We start from the raw sequence: 17,525 nt of genomic DNA, 5'->3' as shown, positions 1-17,525 counted from the left end.
TTCTTTGCAGATATAATCTCCTCATACATATATTCATTTCCAAGGATTTCTAATGTTTCCTTATACTCATGCTTTGAGTAATAGGGGCAATTCTTCTGAATATGATTCTTAAAATACTCAATCTTTTTGTGGTAATTTTTCCTTGTGTTTATCCATTTCATAAGGAATAAAAGTATGCCATGTTCAATTTTATAAGGAGGATTCATTTGGAAATTTTGACCTCTAGTAAACACCTCTCTTTAATCCCTAGGTGGTTCTTCCTTTACAATTGTCTGCAATTGGATTGGGGTTTTGGCTCAGTAGTACAGCACTTGCCTAGCACGTGTGAGGCACTGGGTTTAATCCTCAGCACCACATCAATCAATCAATCAATCAATCAATAAAATTATTATGTCCCATCTACAACTAAAAATAGTTTTAAAAAGAAAAGAATTGTCTGCATCCTCATTCACCATTATATCCCACAGCATTATATCGCCCTTATAGTACTCAGAGCTTCTGGAATGTAGATGATGGGCCTTTATCTTTTAAATAGCACTTTTAATTATTTCCCTCTTCTCTTTATGTTACCTTGTCCTTTCAGTGATGAATTTTCAGGGGTAAAGGTAGGACAGTACATCTGGGGCTTTGAGTCTCCATTTTCTATAAGAAGTCACCTTGCTTAAATTCATTTAGAAATTTCTGAAGTACACCTTTCCTGCTAAGGTACTTTGCATGTGTAGAGACCATACAGACTTAAAGTGATTTGCAATTAAATTTTAAAGATATTTGAAGAGATTATCATATGCCTGTGTATTTGTGTATAGTGTGTGTAACGTATGGCTTAAAACGAGGTACTCTTATCTCTCAGGGTTGTGTGGGCTAGCTAGCTCAGCTGGGGGGCTGTCACTTGGATTTGGGCATCTGGATTAGAATCATTGGAAAGATTAACAAAGTTGGACATCATTGAAGGCTTATCCACCCGGGAGCGCATTCAGGGATGTCCACCAAAGTGCCTGCACATGTCACTCCAGGTAACTTGGGCTTCTCAAAACATGGGCTCTGGGTTTTCAGCAGGACTATTTCAAGAATGAACTTCCCAAGAGCCAGGAATCAGGTGAGTGGGCTAAGGGCTACATCACTTCTGCATATTCGGTTCATCAAAATATTCCACGTGCCTTTATATTTCAAATTAAGTGGTCAATTAAACTTTTAGTTAAAATGCAGATATGATGTGTATATTGTGTATCTAAGTAATTACATATATAAGATCATTACCTCATTAATTCAAGTAATTTTTCTTATTAGATTTTAGTCCATTTTTTTTTTCATTTTGTAAGTTAACAACACTCTTTTTGAAAGTAATAAATCTCATTTGTGGTCCAGATTTTCTCCATTAGGCTAGCCTTAACCTTATCTCGCTTTACTCTCTCAGTTTGAGGTTAAATGTAGATTAGTAATTCTTGGCCTAACTTCCTAAATCATTTTTTTGGCATAATTGGAATGACTTACATGATATCAGTAGACCTCTTAAACGAATGTCAAAGAAGGCAGTTTTTATTGGTAGGGGGACCTCCAGCTTCATTGAGAAGCATTCAATTAGATAGAAAACAGATACTTATTTTTGTCTTATAAACCTCAATGCAGGTTATGTGGTAATTACTTCAAAGAGCAGGATAAGAGTTTATGTAATCAGCAGGACCCTATAATTACTAATGCATAATTTCTAAACAGCATTTAGCAAAATGAGGCCTATACATACACTTCATAATGGAAAAGATGTGTTTGACACCACACTAAATTAAATTAAAAATTTGCATATTTTCTTCCAGGAAATGCACTAGCTTCATCTGCTCTATTTTGCTTGATTAATCAATGCCTCAGTCTAGCTCCATTATAGGATCACGGAAATGCTGAATCACTTTGATAACTGCATGAGAGCATTAGGTTCAGGAGTGAAGAAAGACTTCCTCTTCTGTGACAGGGATGAGGGAGCACCCTTCTAAGAGGACATCTAGAAGTCAAATCTAGACAACTTGTTTCCACTGAGAGTTGAACATCAAGGTCATACAAAGTTTAGAATGTAAGTGCTAGTAGAGAACTTAAAAATTTTCTGGACTTATCTTTCATGATGGTTAGGAAGAGGACCAATAAAAATATATGACTTGTGCAATACCAAGCAGTTGGTAGTCTGAATAGGAAGGTATTCACCTAGTTAGTCCTATCTGAAATCCATTCAATTAAGGTAGGCAGATCATAACTGAGTTGGTGTTAGACATCCACAGACTCCATTAGCCCTAGGGATATCAAACTTTTTTTCCAAGTAAGTATTTTAAAATTCACATGTATACATTTGCACTAAGGCTAGATTGTTAACAGCTAAAATGATGCATAATGTAGGATATCTCCAGGAGTAATTCAAGCTCTCTACATATTTAAGAAAGTTAAGCCAGTTGTTTACATTCTCTTTCTGAAAGGTCATGAACGCAGTCATTGACCTTGATGACTTCTTACCTACAGTTCCTGAAGTCAGGTCAAGAGAATTACCAGTTTCTTCTTCAAAGCTCTGGACCTAAGCCATCAAATTGCAACAATCTCATTAGAATTTTTTTTCATAAAGATTCACTTCATTTAGTTAACTGTCTACTGGCAACCAATAAGTAGGGTAAACATGAATTCCTCAGCTCAAATAGTTTACAGTCTACTGGAGGAGATGGGAAGGATGAAGTACCCAAGATAAGGATATAAAGAGTTTAGGGGAAGAGAAGAAGGCGAGGATACACAATTCTTCTTGGGAGATATAAATTTTAACTGAACTCACATAATAATATTATTATGAAAGACTTTTTTGCTATCAAGAACACATTGAATATATTTGGAGAAACTAAGTTAATTTGGCTTGCTAAACTATGGGGAATAATTCAAAAAATTGAAGTGCTATATAGTGCCTAGATGGATAAAAGAAAATTTAATTTACAAATCAATGGAGCAGAATTTATTTTTGATATTTATTAGAAACTAATAAATAATACTCTATCAATGAGAATAAGGCTATGTTAAAACAAAATAATAAATATTACTTTAAAAATGGTAATGTACTTTACTATAGAAGCATGTTGCAGAAAAAAGAAAGTATAAGAAAACAGTTACTGCTAACATCTTAAAGTGTTTCTTCGAAAGTTTTCTTTTTCATAAATTTATCCTGCATATGATGATGTAGTCAATTTTTTTCATTCAAAATTTAGAAGAAAAGCTTTCCACCCACATCATACATTTTCTTTGAAAGCATCATTTTCATGACTGCCTGGTAGGCCATAATTTAAATGTACATTAATTTACATAACAACTCTCCAATTGTTGGAATGTTTTAAAAATTTTGCAACTAACAATAAAATCTACATATCATTTTATTTATTGGGGATTGATATCTAAATATTGAAAGCTGAATCAAAGGACATAAATATTTTAAATATTGTGATTATATGACCAAAAAAAAGATGCAGGACTAAACATATTTTGAATACATTTTTATGTCTTTGTGGGGCAGGGAGGGCTGGTGATAGATTATATTTACTTAATTAAATCCTATTCTTCTTTTAATATTTTAGTTAAGCTTTATTTCCCATAATTTCCATGATCCTCTTAGACCCCCTTGGCTGGTTAAGAATCCTTTTAATTGCTGCCTGGATACACCAAAACAAGTCTATAGATTGCCTTAAAAGTATGTTTGCAGACCTGTCACTGTCCCACGTTATGATTTTCTAACACTTCTCTGGAGCTCCCTTCAAAGCAGATTCTATTACCAATTCTGGGCTGTTCTGTCTGTGGCTGGCACATAGAAGGCTCAATGGAGAGGTGACCCCACCTGGAGATTATATGAATAGAAGAGAGTGGAAAGATGTATGTATTTGGGGTTTGGGGGACTAAGAAGTACTGGTAAAGATCTAAATGAGAGTGAAAATTAGTGTGACTGTAGGTGACATCAAGGAGCAGAGAGTATGTGAGAAATAGGTCAAGATATATGAATACCAACAAACCCCAGAGGAAATAAAACTAACCCCCTAACATCAAAACCCACTGGATTCTACTGCTTTGCCCCTGGCACTGCAGTAGGCATGGCAGAGGAAACATTTCCAAGACACATTCCCTGGTCTCCAAGCTGCTGAGAGGTGAGACCTGGAGGGGCCACTGACTCATTTGCAATTTTCTTACAAAGCAAGCTGTGAGGACACAGCAGGGAATTGTCAGGGCAGGTTTCACTGAGAGGGCAGTAGTTGATGTGACCCTTAAAGGTGAAACGTGAAGTTAGCATACTGATCATACAAAGCACACTGAGATGCATCATAAAACAGTGAGCACAAGCAACTCATGGATTAATCTGTGAGCAAGACAAAGAAAAGGAAGTGAAGAAAGTTCATTTCATACTAGATTATTTCTGACTCAAGCAAGTAGAATAGCTTTAAATGTCTTAGACTAAACTGAATTTGGAATAAAAATCATTGACAGCATGAAAGATAGTTAAGTGAGAGTTGGAAGGCAGGTTATACCCCTTAGGATGCTGAGCGCGTAGGTACAACACTGACCTCTTCCATTTCAAAGGAGTATGGTTCTTCACCCACAAGATGAGACATGTTCCTGAGCTTGTTTATGTGGATCAAATTCTCCTTCCGAGCTCTGTCCCTGACTGATCCCTCAGGCACGTAGGAAAGAGAAGCCTGCTTGGCCAGCATGGGCGAGCAAGGCCACTGCTTGCCCAGAAGATTTTGGGGAGGGTGACAAGGTGTCAAGTCATCACAGGCTTGGGCAGCCCAATGCTCCGCCAAAGGAGACACATGGCTTCGGTTGTGGCTGATTGAAGCTGCTGGTAACTCTGTCCCACACTCACAAGGTTTGGTAGAAGGGATAACAATTCTGTCTTTCATCTTGAAAGATTCGGATGCTTCTGGGTCACAGGCCCTCTGGATATTCCATCTCGAGGCTCTCTCTAAAATCTTACTTGTTCTTCTTTGAGGCTCTTTAGCCCCACTCACTGCCCTTATCCGCATCCTGTCTCCTCCAGCTTTCTCCTCTGCGGGGCTCTGTGGGAGGTTGACATCATTCAGCAGAGATGAGAAGGCATTGGTTTCCAACTGTTGGAAACGATCTGAAGAATACAAGGAACACAAACGTTTTACACTGAGTTTTCTCAGCAAAACTGCACTGATGCAGTGGATGGTGTTGTCAAAATTGAAAAGTTGGTTGCCATGTGATTTTCAAGACGGGAAGGACTTTGAACTCTTGAAAGTAAATTTTTACACATATCTTTGCTCATATGGAGATGATTCTCCAGTGTAATGAGAAATCCTTGTGCTATGGAAAAAGTCAACACCTCTTAAATGTAGCTGAATATACATAGCTATATGGATTATTTAACACCTCATTTTCAGGTGTTAATTTATTAAAAACTATGGACATGTATTAGTCTATCTACCTATATGTATTAAATTAACTGTAAAAGAATGAACCTGGCTTTTTCAACATGAAGCAGCCTGAGTATTCTTTTCACAGCTTCATGGGGTCGATATCTCATCATGGCCTCCATCATCTCCATCATCTCCAGAACCAGAGAGTGTGGAATGGTCTAGTATATGGAGCCAGAAGGCCTGGATCCAAATCTCAGGTGAATCATTGTTGGAAATTCAACCCTGACTACATGAATGAATAGATAGTGTTAATCTCTATGCCAGGAATAGAAAATGGTCAATTTTTTTCTCTTTTTTTCTCTTGGAATCATGACTGTTTTATATATGTGTCATATTTGCTGCGAGCATCAAAAAAAAAGTTGTAAAACACCCTGCTATGTAAGTATCAGTCATTAAAATAAATGATTTCAATGTGCAAGACAGGAAGGAAATGTATTTTCCTCAGTCTTTCAAGAGAAAGAAGTCGAGAATGTGAAAATGCATTTGTCCTTCAAAATAAAACCGCTCATCTTGTCAGTCTTTGTGGATGATCTGGTTTCAGTATTCAAGTAATATATGACTTAGCATAGGGGGAGACCTAATGTAATTAAGAGTTCACTTGAGGATGCTTTGCCAGTTTGAAAAAAAATGGTGAAAAAATATTTTTGGTATCTGAAGATAATGAAGCTACAGTAATGGAAACAAACACTGGATCTATTTCACAGCCCCCTTTTTTTTAATCCCGGTGACAGCATGCCGGGTTGCATAACCCAGCGAGGGCCAAGGACCACATGGGAGAGGAAGGTGCTGTCCTCTACACATTTTTTTCTTCCACCATCAGAGCAATGCTGGTGACTCTTCCCTGTGCACATCTTTACACTTACCTGCTTCTTTCATTGGAAAGGAGAAGATATTAACTCATCCAAAACAATATGAGGGATTTCCAATAGAGGACTGTGTTATTCTTTCAACACCTATAGGAATTTGGGTTTGGAATGTTTCAGAATAATTCTGATTAAATTCCTCCCCCCAAGTTAAGCTTTAGTTGAAACCAAAACTCTTTTGTGAGCCAGAGGGTAAGATTGAAGCATAATTCAGCTTTTATGATTGTCTCCCATCTACCCCATAGCAGGTTTTTATACTTAGACAAAGCCTATCAAATTAATTGGTTCAGTCAATTCAGAGAACACAATAGTCTGAAGAGTTGGATGAGTGTCTTATTTTTGCCTTTGGGTAGATTGAACAATGGACGAATTGATTCTCACCCTCATGTTTGAATTTTTTTTTTCTACTGACTTTGAATGAGACATACATCTCCAATCTATCTTTCTAACAGTCAACACATTTTGTTATTGCTAGTTTTACATTTGCCCTTCTCAGCAGTCTTGAATCGAAAGTGTATTGTTATGTAGCAGAAATAAGAGGGCAGTCATTACAGGATTATGGGCAAACTCCTAGTTCCTCTAAAATCCATGTGTCAATTTCATTTGTAAAGTGTTTCCTTCACAGATCACCTCAAACACTGCTCAAGTGTTAGTAAATGTTCTTATTTTTCCCAAATAAAGAACTGATCAAGAGGCTTGCATCTCTGTGGGACTCAGAAGAGGAGACAACAAAGAACAATATTAGTTGCTTCTAAAAAATAAAGAAAATTCACATCACAACGTGTTCAGGTTGATATACTCCCTTTCAAAAATCCCATTGCTTCAATTTTAAAACCCATTTCATCTACATGGAAATAGAGAAGTAGAAACTAAAATAAGAAATCCACATGAAGTCCTGATTTCAGATAATTATTTGATTAAAAACAAAACAACAACTTCAGCTCCCTTGACATTCCTTCAGTGAATTTATTTATTTAAAATAATTTATTTCAGAAACAGAACTTTGCCGTTTTCCCCATGTAGAATCACTCAAACTCTGTTCCATGGAGATGTTCTTTGTTGCTCCAAGAAGGGGTTCTAAATTCAAATGATTTTAAAAATGCTGCATTTCTCCTCTAGGACACTGAAAATACACCTTTGATTTATTACATCAATCCTGTAGTAAATAAACTATAAGATATCCTCCTTCCAAATTATTCAAGCACAGTATGTGTACCTCAAGAACATCCTCAGGAATGTCCTAAAGAAAAGTCTTCCACTAATGACCAGTTGGAGAAACAGAACAATGTCCAATAGCTATAAAGATTAGGCAGAGCTAGTCTACAAATCTGCAGGTATGACAGATTAATAACTACCACTTATAGCTCAGGTTGCCAATGGTGTGTGTCTAAGCCTCACAGATGAGAAATTAAGGTGTCACCTAATGACCCAGAAGAGCCTTGTCAGACCTTGGTTTCTCTGCTTCCTGGGTATGTGGCTGTGGTATACATTAGAGCTGCTCACCAGTATTACTAGTTTTCCTCTTGTCAGGGGCATATGGCAGGATTACATCTTCCTACCCCTTGGGGTTATGTAGGCCTATGACATGTTCTGGCCAATGGAATCTGAGAAGACCTGATATGTGTAGTTATGGGCAGAGGATTTAAGTGCTAACTATGGTTTTCCATTTCTACCCTTTTCCTGTTATTGCAACTAGTGACATTCCATATTGGTGGTATGTGGGGTGGGGATGGGGAGCAATTCCTCAAGTGAGGACAATTTGGAGCAGATTGATCTTTCTTCCAAATATACACACCAGACCACAGTAGACAAATAGACTGATCAAGAAAGAAATCTCTTCTGCTTTAAGCTACTGTGCAAAAAGAACAGAATGTTACTACACACAGCCTACTAGTCTGTCCGTTTAATACTCTGGTCCACCCGGCCGGCCACTCACTGCCTTTGCTGAGGTGCTAACAAGGTCCTCACTTACCATACAAGTTAGGATTCTCAATGTCCATCCGCTCCTTTTGAGCTTCAAGAAAAACATGGATGTTGATCCCTCTGGCTGCTGAGCCACAACCAAGGAATCTGGCTGGGATTTGTGTGCAGATGTCTGGCTTGTCAGCGCCAAACCCCAGATCTAAGAGAACCTCCACTGGGTCTTTTTCCTAAAATCCCAGCCATTCAGGAATGCTGTGATTAAAAAAAATGAACATATATATGAGTCCCTTTATCCATAACACCTCACTGAAGCCTAAGCCACATTTTTCTAGTCACCCAAACTTCCAGAAACTGAGTGGAAGAGGAACCTGAACAGACAGATGGTGCCTTCACTAGCGTTCATATATACTCACTTAAAGGACAGTCAGTCTCTGCACCGAGGGACTGCTCTCTTATACTTTACATACAATATCACGAGTTCATCCATCTGGCTTTTTTATTTCCTCAAGAGCAAATGTTAAATTAGACAGTGCAGAAAGATTGTGGAATGGATGCCAAAGATAGTGCACTGTCAACCACAAAGAAGTGGTAATTGATGGCAAGAGAAAAAATAGGAAAAAAAAGTCAACAGAAGACTGGTAGAAGAATATTTTTAAAGAGTATTAGTGTGGGGCATACTCAGCTACATAAATCTGTTGAGGATATTAAATGCAGAACCCCAGGGCTCATGTTTACGAATAATGATTTTAAATCCATAGGTAGGATTCATATGTTCTGTCTCTTCTTTTTTTGGACTTGGTTGATAAACAAATGTTTGTATCAAATTGTTCTAGTCCGTTTTGGCGCTGAAAATGATAAATATCCATTATCTGGAATTTGTATTTATGTATACTAGTTCACTTCCCAGTTATTGAGCTTTTCCTGAGTTGGAACTTATAAAACTCATGGATTCTGGGAATCAGAACTTTTGATGATGTTTTACCATATTTTCTTTTTTTCTCTTTTTTACTTCTGTCTTCTTTTTTTCCCCTTCTTGTTTGATGCTAGTGTTCACCTTGACGTGCAACACTAATGAGCTTATTTGCAATAGTTGAGATGATTTTATGGTCATGAACTTTTAGTCTCATGGCCAGGCCTGCTTAATGAAACCACAGGGAACACATTTACACTTGCAAGTAACATTTGCCTCTTGATTCAGTCAAGTAAGAAAAGGTAGTCCAGCAACCTTCACTGGGAGCTGAAATGGCTTGGCTTGTACATTTAGTTATAGAAATTACTTGAAGAACTGGGAGTGCCCATCTGTCAATGACATGGACATAGGAACAAAAGGAGGTTTAAGGGAGAAAAAAAAATATCTGGCAAGAAGTCTAAATTAGTCTATTGACAAATCCATTAGTCTATTGACCTTATTGCACAAATTTTTATTCAGTCCATTTATGCAAATATTTATTGAGTGTCTGTCATGTTCTAGTCTCTATGCTAGGCACCTATGGCACAAAAATGAACAAAGGTAGTCCTTGCGTTCCAAAGGTACAATCTCATGGCCAATAATACAATTATTGATTGGTTTGTCATTTTAAATCTTTGCAAATCATTATGAAAATATCACTATTTTAAATTTTTATTGAATTTTGCAAGAAATATTTAAAATATTCTTAACATGTTAAAAATTATAATATTACACACAAATATCTTTCTTACTTTCCTCATTGTCCCCAGTAATTCTGAGTCTTTTCTTCCTAAACCTATGTATATTCTTCTGGACATTATTCTATGTAGCTACATACATGCTCCACATATCTCACTAGCTTGTTTTATAAATAGTAACACACTCTATGTATCTTTCTGCATCTTGTTTTTTTCCCTTAAAAGATATGCCTTGAAGATCTTTCTAATAGGTGCAGATCTACAGGATATAAACTGTATATACAGGGCATATCTCTGCCTACTTTTTTAATCATTGCATGAAATTCCATAAAATGAATGGGCCAATGGTTTATTTGGCCATTTTTACATTAACAGATATTTAGTCTGTTTTCCACATCACTGACTCTTATATTGTTCTTGCAAATTGGAATTTGGAAGTCCTTTGTTTATTCTCTCATCCGTTCATTCAGCAAGTTTTTCTCAAATCCTTATTTATAATTTTATAAAATTGGTTGTTGCCCAGAATGTATTTCTGGAGGAAAAATGTGTGGAAATCACATACCTTTGTGGTACACTTGTGGTAGAATAGCAAGAATTGAAACTGGTCCCTCTGGATAGGGTGGGGGTTTCAGAAAACTGATGCAGAGACCTACAACCAAGGGGTAATGCCAACATGAGAGTGCTGATTGAGGTAGTTCCTGGGAGGTCATTGTCAATCTTTCCCTTCCAGAGAAAAGGTGCATTTCTCTTAGTTTCTAACAACCCCACAATGGCCACAACTTTGAAGAGACCAAGTGTGCAGCCCAGGGCCTGATTCTCGTTTCAGAGCACTGTGTTATAGCAGGTGTGAGAATTTAAGTGTTAGGTGCCCAGCTACTGCTCATTATAAAGGTGACAAAGTGTCATACTCTTGACAGATGGTACATCATTGGGGAACCTTTTCAGGAACACAGCTTTGTTAGTTTCCAACTTTGGGGAAGAAGTTAAAATTATGTGCTGAAATAGGCACAGGGAACAGTCACTGAAGCAAATCCATGTTAATTCTATAATGGAAAAGAATTTCATATTGCATGGAGAAAGATCTCAAAGTTCTGTCCCCAGGGTTCTTGTGGCCATCCATATGCAACAGTAACAAACTCCTTTATTACTGAAAAGAAAAAAAAATGAATCACTCTATGCAATAGGTCGGCATTTGGAAATCATTTGAAAGCACTTTCAAGGAGAGTGGAACATTATTATTATGTAGTTCAGTTTTATAAATCTCAGCTCTACCATGGGTCACATCTAGCATCATCAAACACAATAGACAATACAATTAGAATTTATCAAAGACTCCAATGCAGAGGGCAATGTTTCCAAGGACATGGAGTTCTCTTACTTGGGCTGCTGAATTTGTCTTTGTTCTGTCCACATTTAGGAAGAAGATCTGGGGTTTGCCACTTCCTTGTTTAACTGCTTCTTTTCATGAAGACTGAGAAAGAGCATGTTTCTGGATAATGTGAACTCCAGTTTTAAAAGACTATTGACTCTTGAGGTGCGGCAGAAAAATATCCTTTCATTTATCGATTCATCTCTGTTTATAGCAACCTGCTTAAGTTAGTTTTTATTTTGCATTTATGGGTCACATCTTATTTTGTAATGTTCATCAGAGACATCCAGGAGCAACTCTGGCCTTGAGTCCAGAAGAATTCATGTCTAGTCACTGTTCTAATAAAGTGGGGGTGGGGCAGGGAGCAGAGCTGGTCACTGAATCCAATTCTCATCTTCCTTTTTGAGAAAAAAGACGGTTTTCTGGGAGCTTCCTGTGATCCTTGTTTCACAAGAAACAAAAACAACAATCCTTAAAGGGAGGGAAAAAATTAGGAAAAATGGCATTTAAAGTGTGTTTTGGTTTAGATGTGGTATCCCCCAAAACCTCATGTGTGAGACAATGCAAGATGTTTTGGAGGAGAAAGATGGGGTCATAGACTTAATCTAATCAGTGAATTGATTCCTCATGGAATTAACTGAGTGGTAACTGGAGGCAGGTGGGTGTGGCTGGAGGAAGTGGTTCATTGAGGGCGTGGCTATGGGGTATATATTTTATATCTGGAGAGTGGATACCTCTCTTGCCCTCTGCTCTCTGATCATTATGTGAGCAGCTTCCCTCCACCACACTCTTCCACCATGATACTTTGCCTCACCTGGAGCCCTGAGGAATGGAACTGGCTGTCTGTTGATGGAGAAACCTTTCCTCCTCTACAATTGTTCTGGCTGAGTCCTTTAGTCACAGCAGTGTAAAAACTGACTAAAACAAAGTGTGAACTATAGAAGTAAGAGGGATATAGCTATGGTTTCTGGCTAGTTAGAATTATCTCAAAAATGCAAGAATGAGAGCCCAGGAAGCAGAGTTCGTAAACTCAGGAGATCTCAGAGTTTATCCCAGCATTTTATAAACTAGAGTATGCCCAAGAATCATCTGAAAGACTTGAAGAAACACATATTTGTTTCTGAACCCTACTTCAAGGATTTGTAGTGCAGTAAGTCTGAGCAGGGAGGGAGCTCAGGAACTTGCTTTTCTATTAAGTTCCCAGGTGCTGCTGGTGCTGCTGGTCTGGGAACCACACTTTGAGATCTAGTCTCTCCTTGTATCAAGAGACTCTCACTGCTTTCAATCTAACTTTAAAAATTGTATGCATTATTATCCAGTAAATATCATGATAATTAAAAACATTGGCCAGATGAAAGTATGAATACAACTGTCATATGAACAGGTCTTTATGAATAGCTGTACTGTCACTGTAAAATGTCACTGAGGCACAAGTTCTAATTAAATCGCCTCCCAAGTCAGCATTTGCTGATTTAATTTGTTTGTTCCTTTATGACATCTAAGGAATCTCTATTTCTCCAAGGTTAGTGAACACGTTCCAGGAACTCAACCAGTGTGACTTTTTGTGAGAGCCTAGGATCCATGGTATTATTGAGAAACTTTCTCACTTCTACTTCATTTAGGAAAGATTCAGATGTAACATAGTGGGGAGAAGGAACTCTGATTCTGCTACCTACCTCATGTAGTCTTTCACAGTCATTTGAACCATTCCTTGTTCATGCAAAGAAACTGGAAGAAAAAAACAGTAGAGGTGAACTTAATTTTCTTTTATCTCATGGGAGATTTTCTTATATCCAAATGAAATAATGCGGGACTGAATTTCCATATTACGGGTTGTATAAGCATGGAAGAGAAGGTATGTCAGGAGTGAACAAGACAGAATATAATGAATGGCTAAACAGTAAGACAAAGCCCTGGAAGAAATATACTTGTTCAATGAAGCGAGAAGTCAGGAGCGAATGGAGGAATCAGTACAGGTTTCAATGGGGGAAATGGGATTTATATTGGATGTTTAAGAATGAAGTGAATTTGATGAATGGAAAGGAGGTATCACCACTAAAGAAGAGAAAAAGGTATCTGTAAAAAGAGGAAGGTCTGAGACTGGTCTGATTACATCGCAGAACACGTGGGGAGGCTCTCTCGTGGAACCTGTGACCCATCAAAAGCACAGCCTGGGCAGGCAAAGAAACACAGGGGAGGAATTGGCATTTACTGAGCATCTTCCATTAGTGGGTACCATCCAATCCATCCAAAAGCCATTTGATTTAGGATATATCCTCATTTCTCAGAAATTTAGTAATGAGTCCATGATCAAGAGTAACAGATCTAGGAATTTATTACTACCTGCATTATTGATTTTAGCAATAGCATACTATCTATTTAGCACAATGTATTTAGTATAATCTACTCAAGCAACAGCTAACCATGTTACACGCATAATACCAATTTCTACAATAAAACCACGAAATAAAACCAAGATTTTTATTGTTGTTCTTATTCCCACATAATAGAGAAGAAAACTGAGACTCGGAGAGATTAAATACATTTCTCATGGTCACTAAAAATGCCATAGCTTCTTTTTTTTCAAAAAAAAAACACACTGCTAATAGCATATCTTATAGTTGATTTGAAAACTGAAAACAAGAGTTTATAAGTATTCGTCAAGACATGAAAAACCAAGAAAAGTTTTTGAGCAAACACATAAATGTGAGAACGATGATGCTGCCAGTCCATTTGCTGGGCAGTGGAGCTGAGGACAGAATATCTCAGGATGAACATATATTAGATATCCGAGGCCCATTCAAGGGCTCTTGCAGTATCACACTGTGTGTCACGACACCACATGCAGCTGACATCTGCAAAGGGAACTATTCCCAGTATGAGTACATTTTATCACTTACTTTCCCTCATGGCTTTCTTGGGTACAAATGTGGAACATGCACAACACTGGGAAGTGTCCCCACCCTGTACTTCTATGAGAACATGAAGTTTTTCATCAGAAGAAAGAGAATGCAGGTTGGAAAAAGTTTTAGATGAACAAACCCGAGTGATTAAAATATATGAAAGAATATTGAAAATAATAAAGATCTTTCATTTGGAGCCAGAATTCTTGTCTGGGTGGTAGAGGCAGGCAATGGTCTATATGTAGGCCTCAAGTTATCCATGAACTAACTTGTTTGAGAATGTCAAATTTGGTGGATGGAAATAGGGATCTCCATAATTTTTATAGCAATAATCACATTTTCTTATTCTTTTTAGATATAGACAGTAAAGTTTATTTTGACATATTCTATATACATGGAGTATTACTTATTCTGGTTAGGATTCTATTCATGTGGTTGTACATGATGTGGACTTTCACTGGTGGTTTATTTATATATGAACATATGAAAGTTATGTCTGATTCATTCTGCTGTTTTTCCTACTCCCATCCTCCCACCCTTCCCTTCATTACTCTTTGTCTAATTCAATCAACTTCTATTCTTTCCTTTCCCCGCACTCACACTCTTATTTTGTGCTAGCATCTGCATATCAGAGAGAACATTTAGCCTTTGATTTTTTGGATTGGCTTAATTAATTTAGCATTATAATCTCCACATCTATCCATTTATTGGCAAAAGTCATTCTTTTTATGAATAATACTCTATTATGTATATACCCCACATTTTCTTTATCTACTCATTTGTTGAAGGGCACCTAGGTTGGGTTCCATAGTTTAGCTATTGTGCATTGGGCTACTATAAACATTGATGTGGCCTCTCATTATATATGTATGCTGAGGAGTTGGATAACTGGGTCAAATGGTGGTTCCAATCAAAGTTTTTTGAGGAATCGCCATACTGCTTTTCAGAGTGGTTGTACCTGTTTGCAGTCTCACCAGCAATGTATGAATGTGCCTTTTCCCCAACATCCTCACTAACATTTATGGTTACTTTTTGTTATGCAATTATGACTGGAGTGACATGAAATCTCAGTGTAGTTTTAATTTGCATTTCTTTAATTGCTAGAGATGTTGAACATTTTTTATATATTTGTTGACTGTATTTCTTCTTCTGTGAAGTGTCTGTTCAATTCCTTTGCCCATTTATTAATTGGACTATTTAGTTGTTTATTTATTTTGGTGTTCAGAATTTTTTTTGAGTTCTTTATTTATCCTGGACATTAATGTTCTATCTGAGGTGCAGGTGGCAAAGATTTTTTTCCATTCTCTCTTCACATTCTTGATTGTTTTCTTTGCTGTGAAGACACTTTTGAGTTTGATACCATCTCACTTCATAACTGCTTAACAGAATTACATATCAGCAAGACATAAACAATCATAAGTATTTGTGCCTCAAACAATGGAGCATTGACATACATCAAACAAACTCTTCTCAATTTCAAGAATCAAATAGACCACAACACAGTAATACTGGGTAACTTTCACATGGCTCTCTCATTACTGGATAGATGCTCCAAATGAAAACTAAATTAAAAAGGTCCAGAACTAAAAAATACAATTAATAATTTAGACTTAACAGACATACATAGAATATTTCATCCATCATTGACTTAATACACTTTCTTCTTAGCAGCATACAGATCCTTCTCCAAAGCAGACCATATCTGAGTCCCCAAAGCAACACTTTGCAAAAAAAAAAAAATAGAGGTAAATCATGCATTCTCTCAGATTACAATGGAACAAAATTAGAAATCAATGATAAAGTGAAAAATGGAAACTACTCTAACACCTGAATACTAGCAAAAGAAACAGTGAGAAAATTTTAAAAAATACTTAGAGGTAAATGAGAATAGCAACACAACATATATCAAAATCTCTGAGACACTATGAATGTGATTCTAAGTGGATAGTCTGTTGCATTGAGCTCTTTCATTAAAAGAATTACATCTCAAAGCCCTAGAAAAAAAGCAGAACAAATCAACACCAAAAGCAATAGAAGACAGGAAATAATTAAAATCAGAGCTGGAATATCCATCATTTTTAGCAGATTTTTTTTTAAAAAAAAAAGCTTAGTTACCCTGCTAGGAAAAAGGAACACTTGTTCAGAAAGAAAAAGACAGAGATACATTGTTAAGATGTGTGCAAATAGAGTATTCTGAACTAAGCTCAAAATATACAACTACATTTAGAGACAGTTTTGCCTTGCAAAACAAATGTAACTCTGTCACTATGGCAGTCAGATGGAATGAGAAACATAAATTGATTTCAAAGGTTGAAACAGATAAGGATGGTCTCTGTGCTTCAATTTCAAGTCCACTGCCCATGGCAGACATCATTAATCAATTGCATTACTTTCTCACTGAGCCTGGATAGGCTCTCAAAATAGTCACCAACACCTGATTGGGACTGTCTTGTGAGATGGAGTATATTTGCCATCCTTTGTTTAGATTAAACTTCCTGAGTGAGTAGTTGAGAAAAACAGAAATTTCAGATCTTGCACGTAAATTTCAGATGTCAACAACTTGAAGAAAATACATAACTGGTTCATAAAACATTATAGGGAATGCCTTCTTTGATTTTGTTCTTTCTTGACCCTGTGAGGCACCTCCAGGAGAAAGATTTGACAACTTCCAGACACACGTCTTTCTTCTAGGCATTACTAATCCATTGCAGCACAGTTGCTTACTGAACCCAACTCAGTCTCAGCACAACTCCAACTCATAAAACCACTGCCAGTTGATTGAAATTGTCACATGAAAGAATAACTTTTGCTATTCTTAGATTCATTAATGTTATCCATCCAAGCACAGTATAATTTTTAGGCAACTATTTGTAATGATTTGATACCAAGATGAAATAAACAATAAGTGGCCCAAACAGAAGGTAAAATAATTTCCTATTTCCCTAACAAAAATTTCCCATTTTCCCTGTCCCCTATCTTCTTAACCAGCACTACCTGTAACTACATCATTGCATGTAACACATAAAGTAAGCCTACATTTATACCTGAGTGAGGTCATCTGGAGAATTCTGGGGAGTTTCTGATCAGTTTTCCTTGCCTAAAATTTCCCACAGTCCTGGCCATTTGGCTGCAGGTTCTGCTGGTGCCTCAGTCCTCATTACTCTCTGTCTTTTCCAGTTGTCTGCTACTACTCTGGGGTTCTTAGAAAGTGTGAACAAACAATCATGTCCAGGCCAGGGACCTGCCATGGTGGCCATAATGATTTGCTCAAACAGTCAGAGAGGAAATGACCCATTTTCAGATATTGATGAGAAGAGTTAGTTCAGCCTTGCTGAACTTTCAAAAACCCTAGCCCTGAAGAAAATCTTGTCACCCAGAA

General features: G+C 37.1%; 1 protein-coding gene across 1 annotated transcript in view; it reads right to left on the bottom strand.

Moving 5' to 3' along the window:
• Positions 1-12,963, bottom strand: part of LOC143389834 (protein ITPRID1-like) — a 59,102-nt gene extending 46,139 nt beyond the window's left edge. The window contains 5 exon segments of the mRNA XM_076842613.1: positions 2,494-2,551; positions 4,563-5,122; positions 8,277-8,479; positions 10,437-10,523; positions 12,920-12,963. Of these exon segments, the coding sequence (XP_076698728.1) occupies positions 2,494-2,551; positions 4,563-5,122; positions 8,277-8,304 (646 nt within the window). The 5' untranslated portion in view covers positions 8,305-8,479; positions 10,437-10,523; positions 12,920-12,963.
• Positions 12,964-17,525: the final 4,562 nt, after the last annotated feature.

Source organism: Callospermophilus lateralis, unplaced genomic scaffold (assembly GCF_048772815.1).
Source record: "Callospermophilus lateralis isolate mCalLat2 unplaced genomic scaffold, mCalLat2.hap1 Scaffold_66, whole genome shotgun sequence".
Lineage (NCBI taxonomy): Eukaryota > Metazoa > Chordata > Mammalia > Rodentia > Sciuridae > Callospermophilus > Callospermophilus lateralis.
This window is presented reverse-complemented; position numbering and strand designations above follow the sequence as displayed.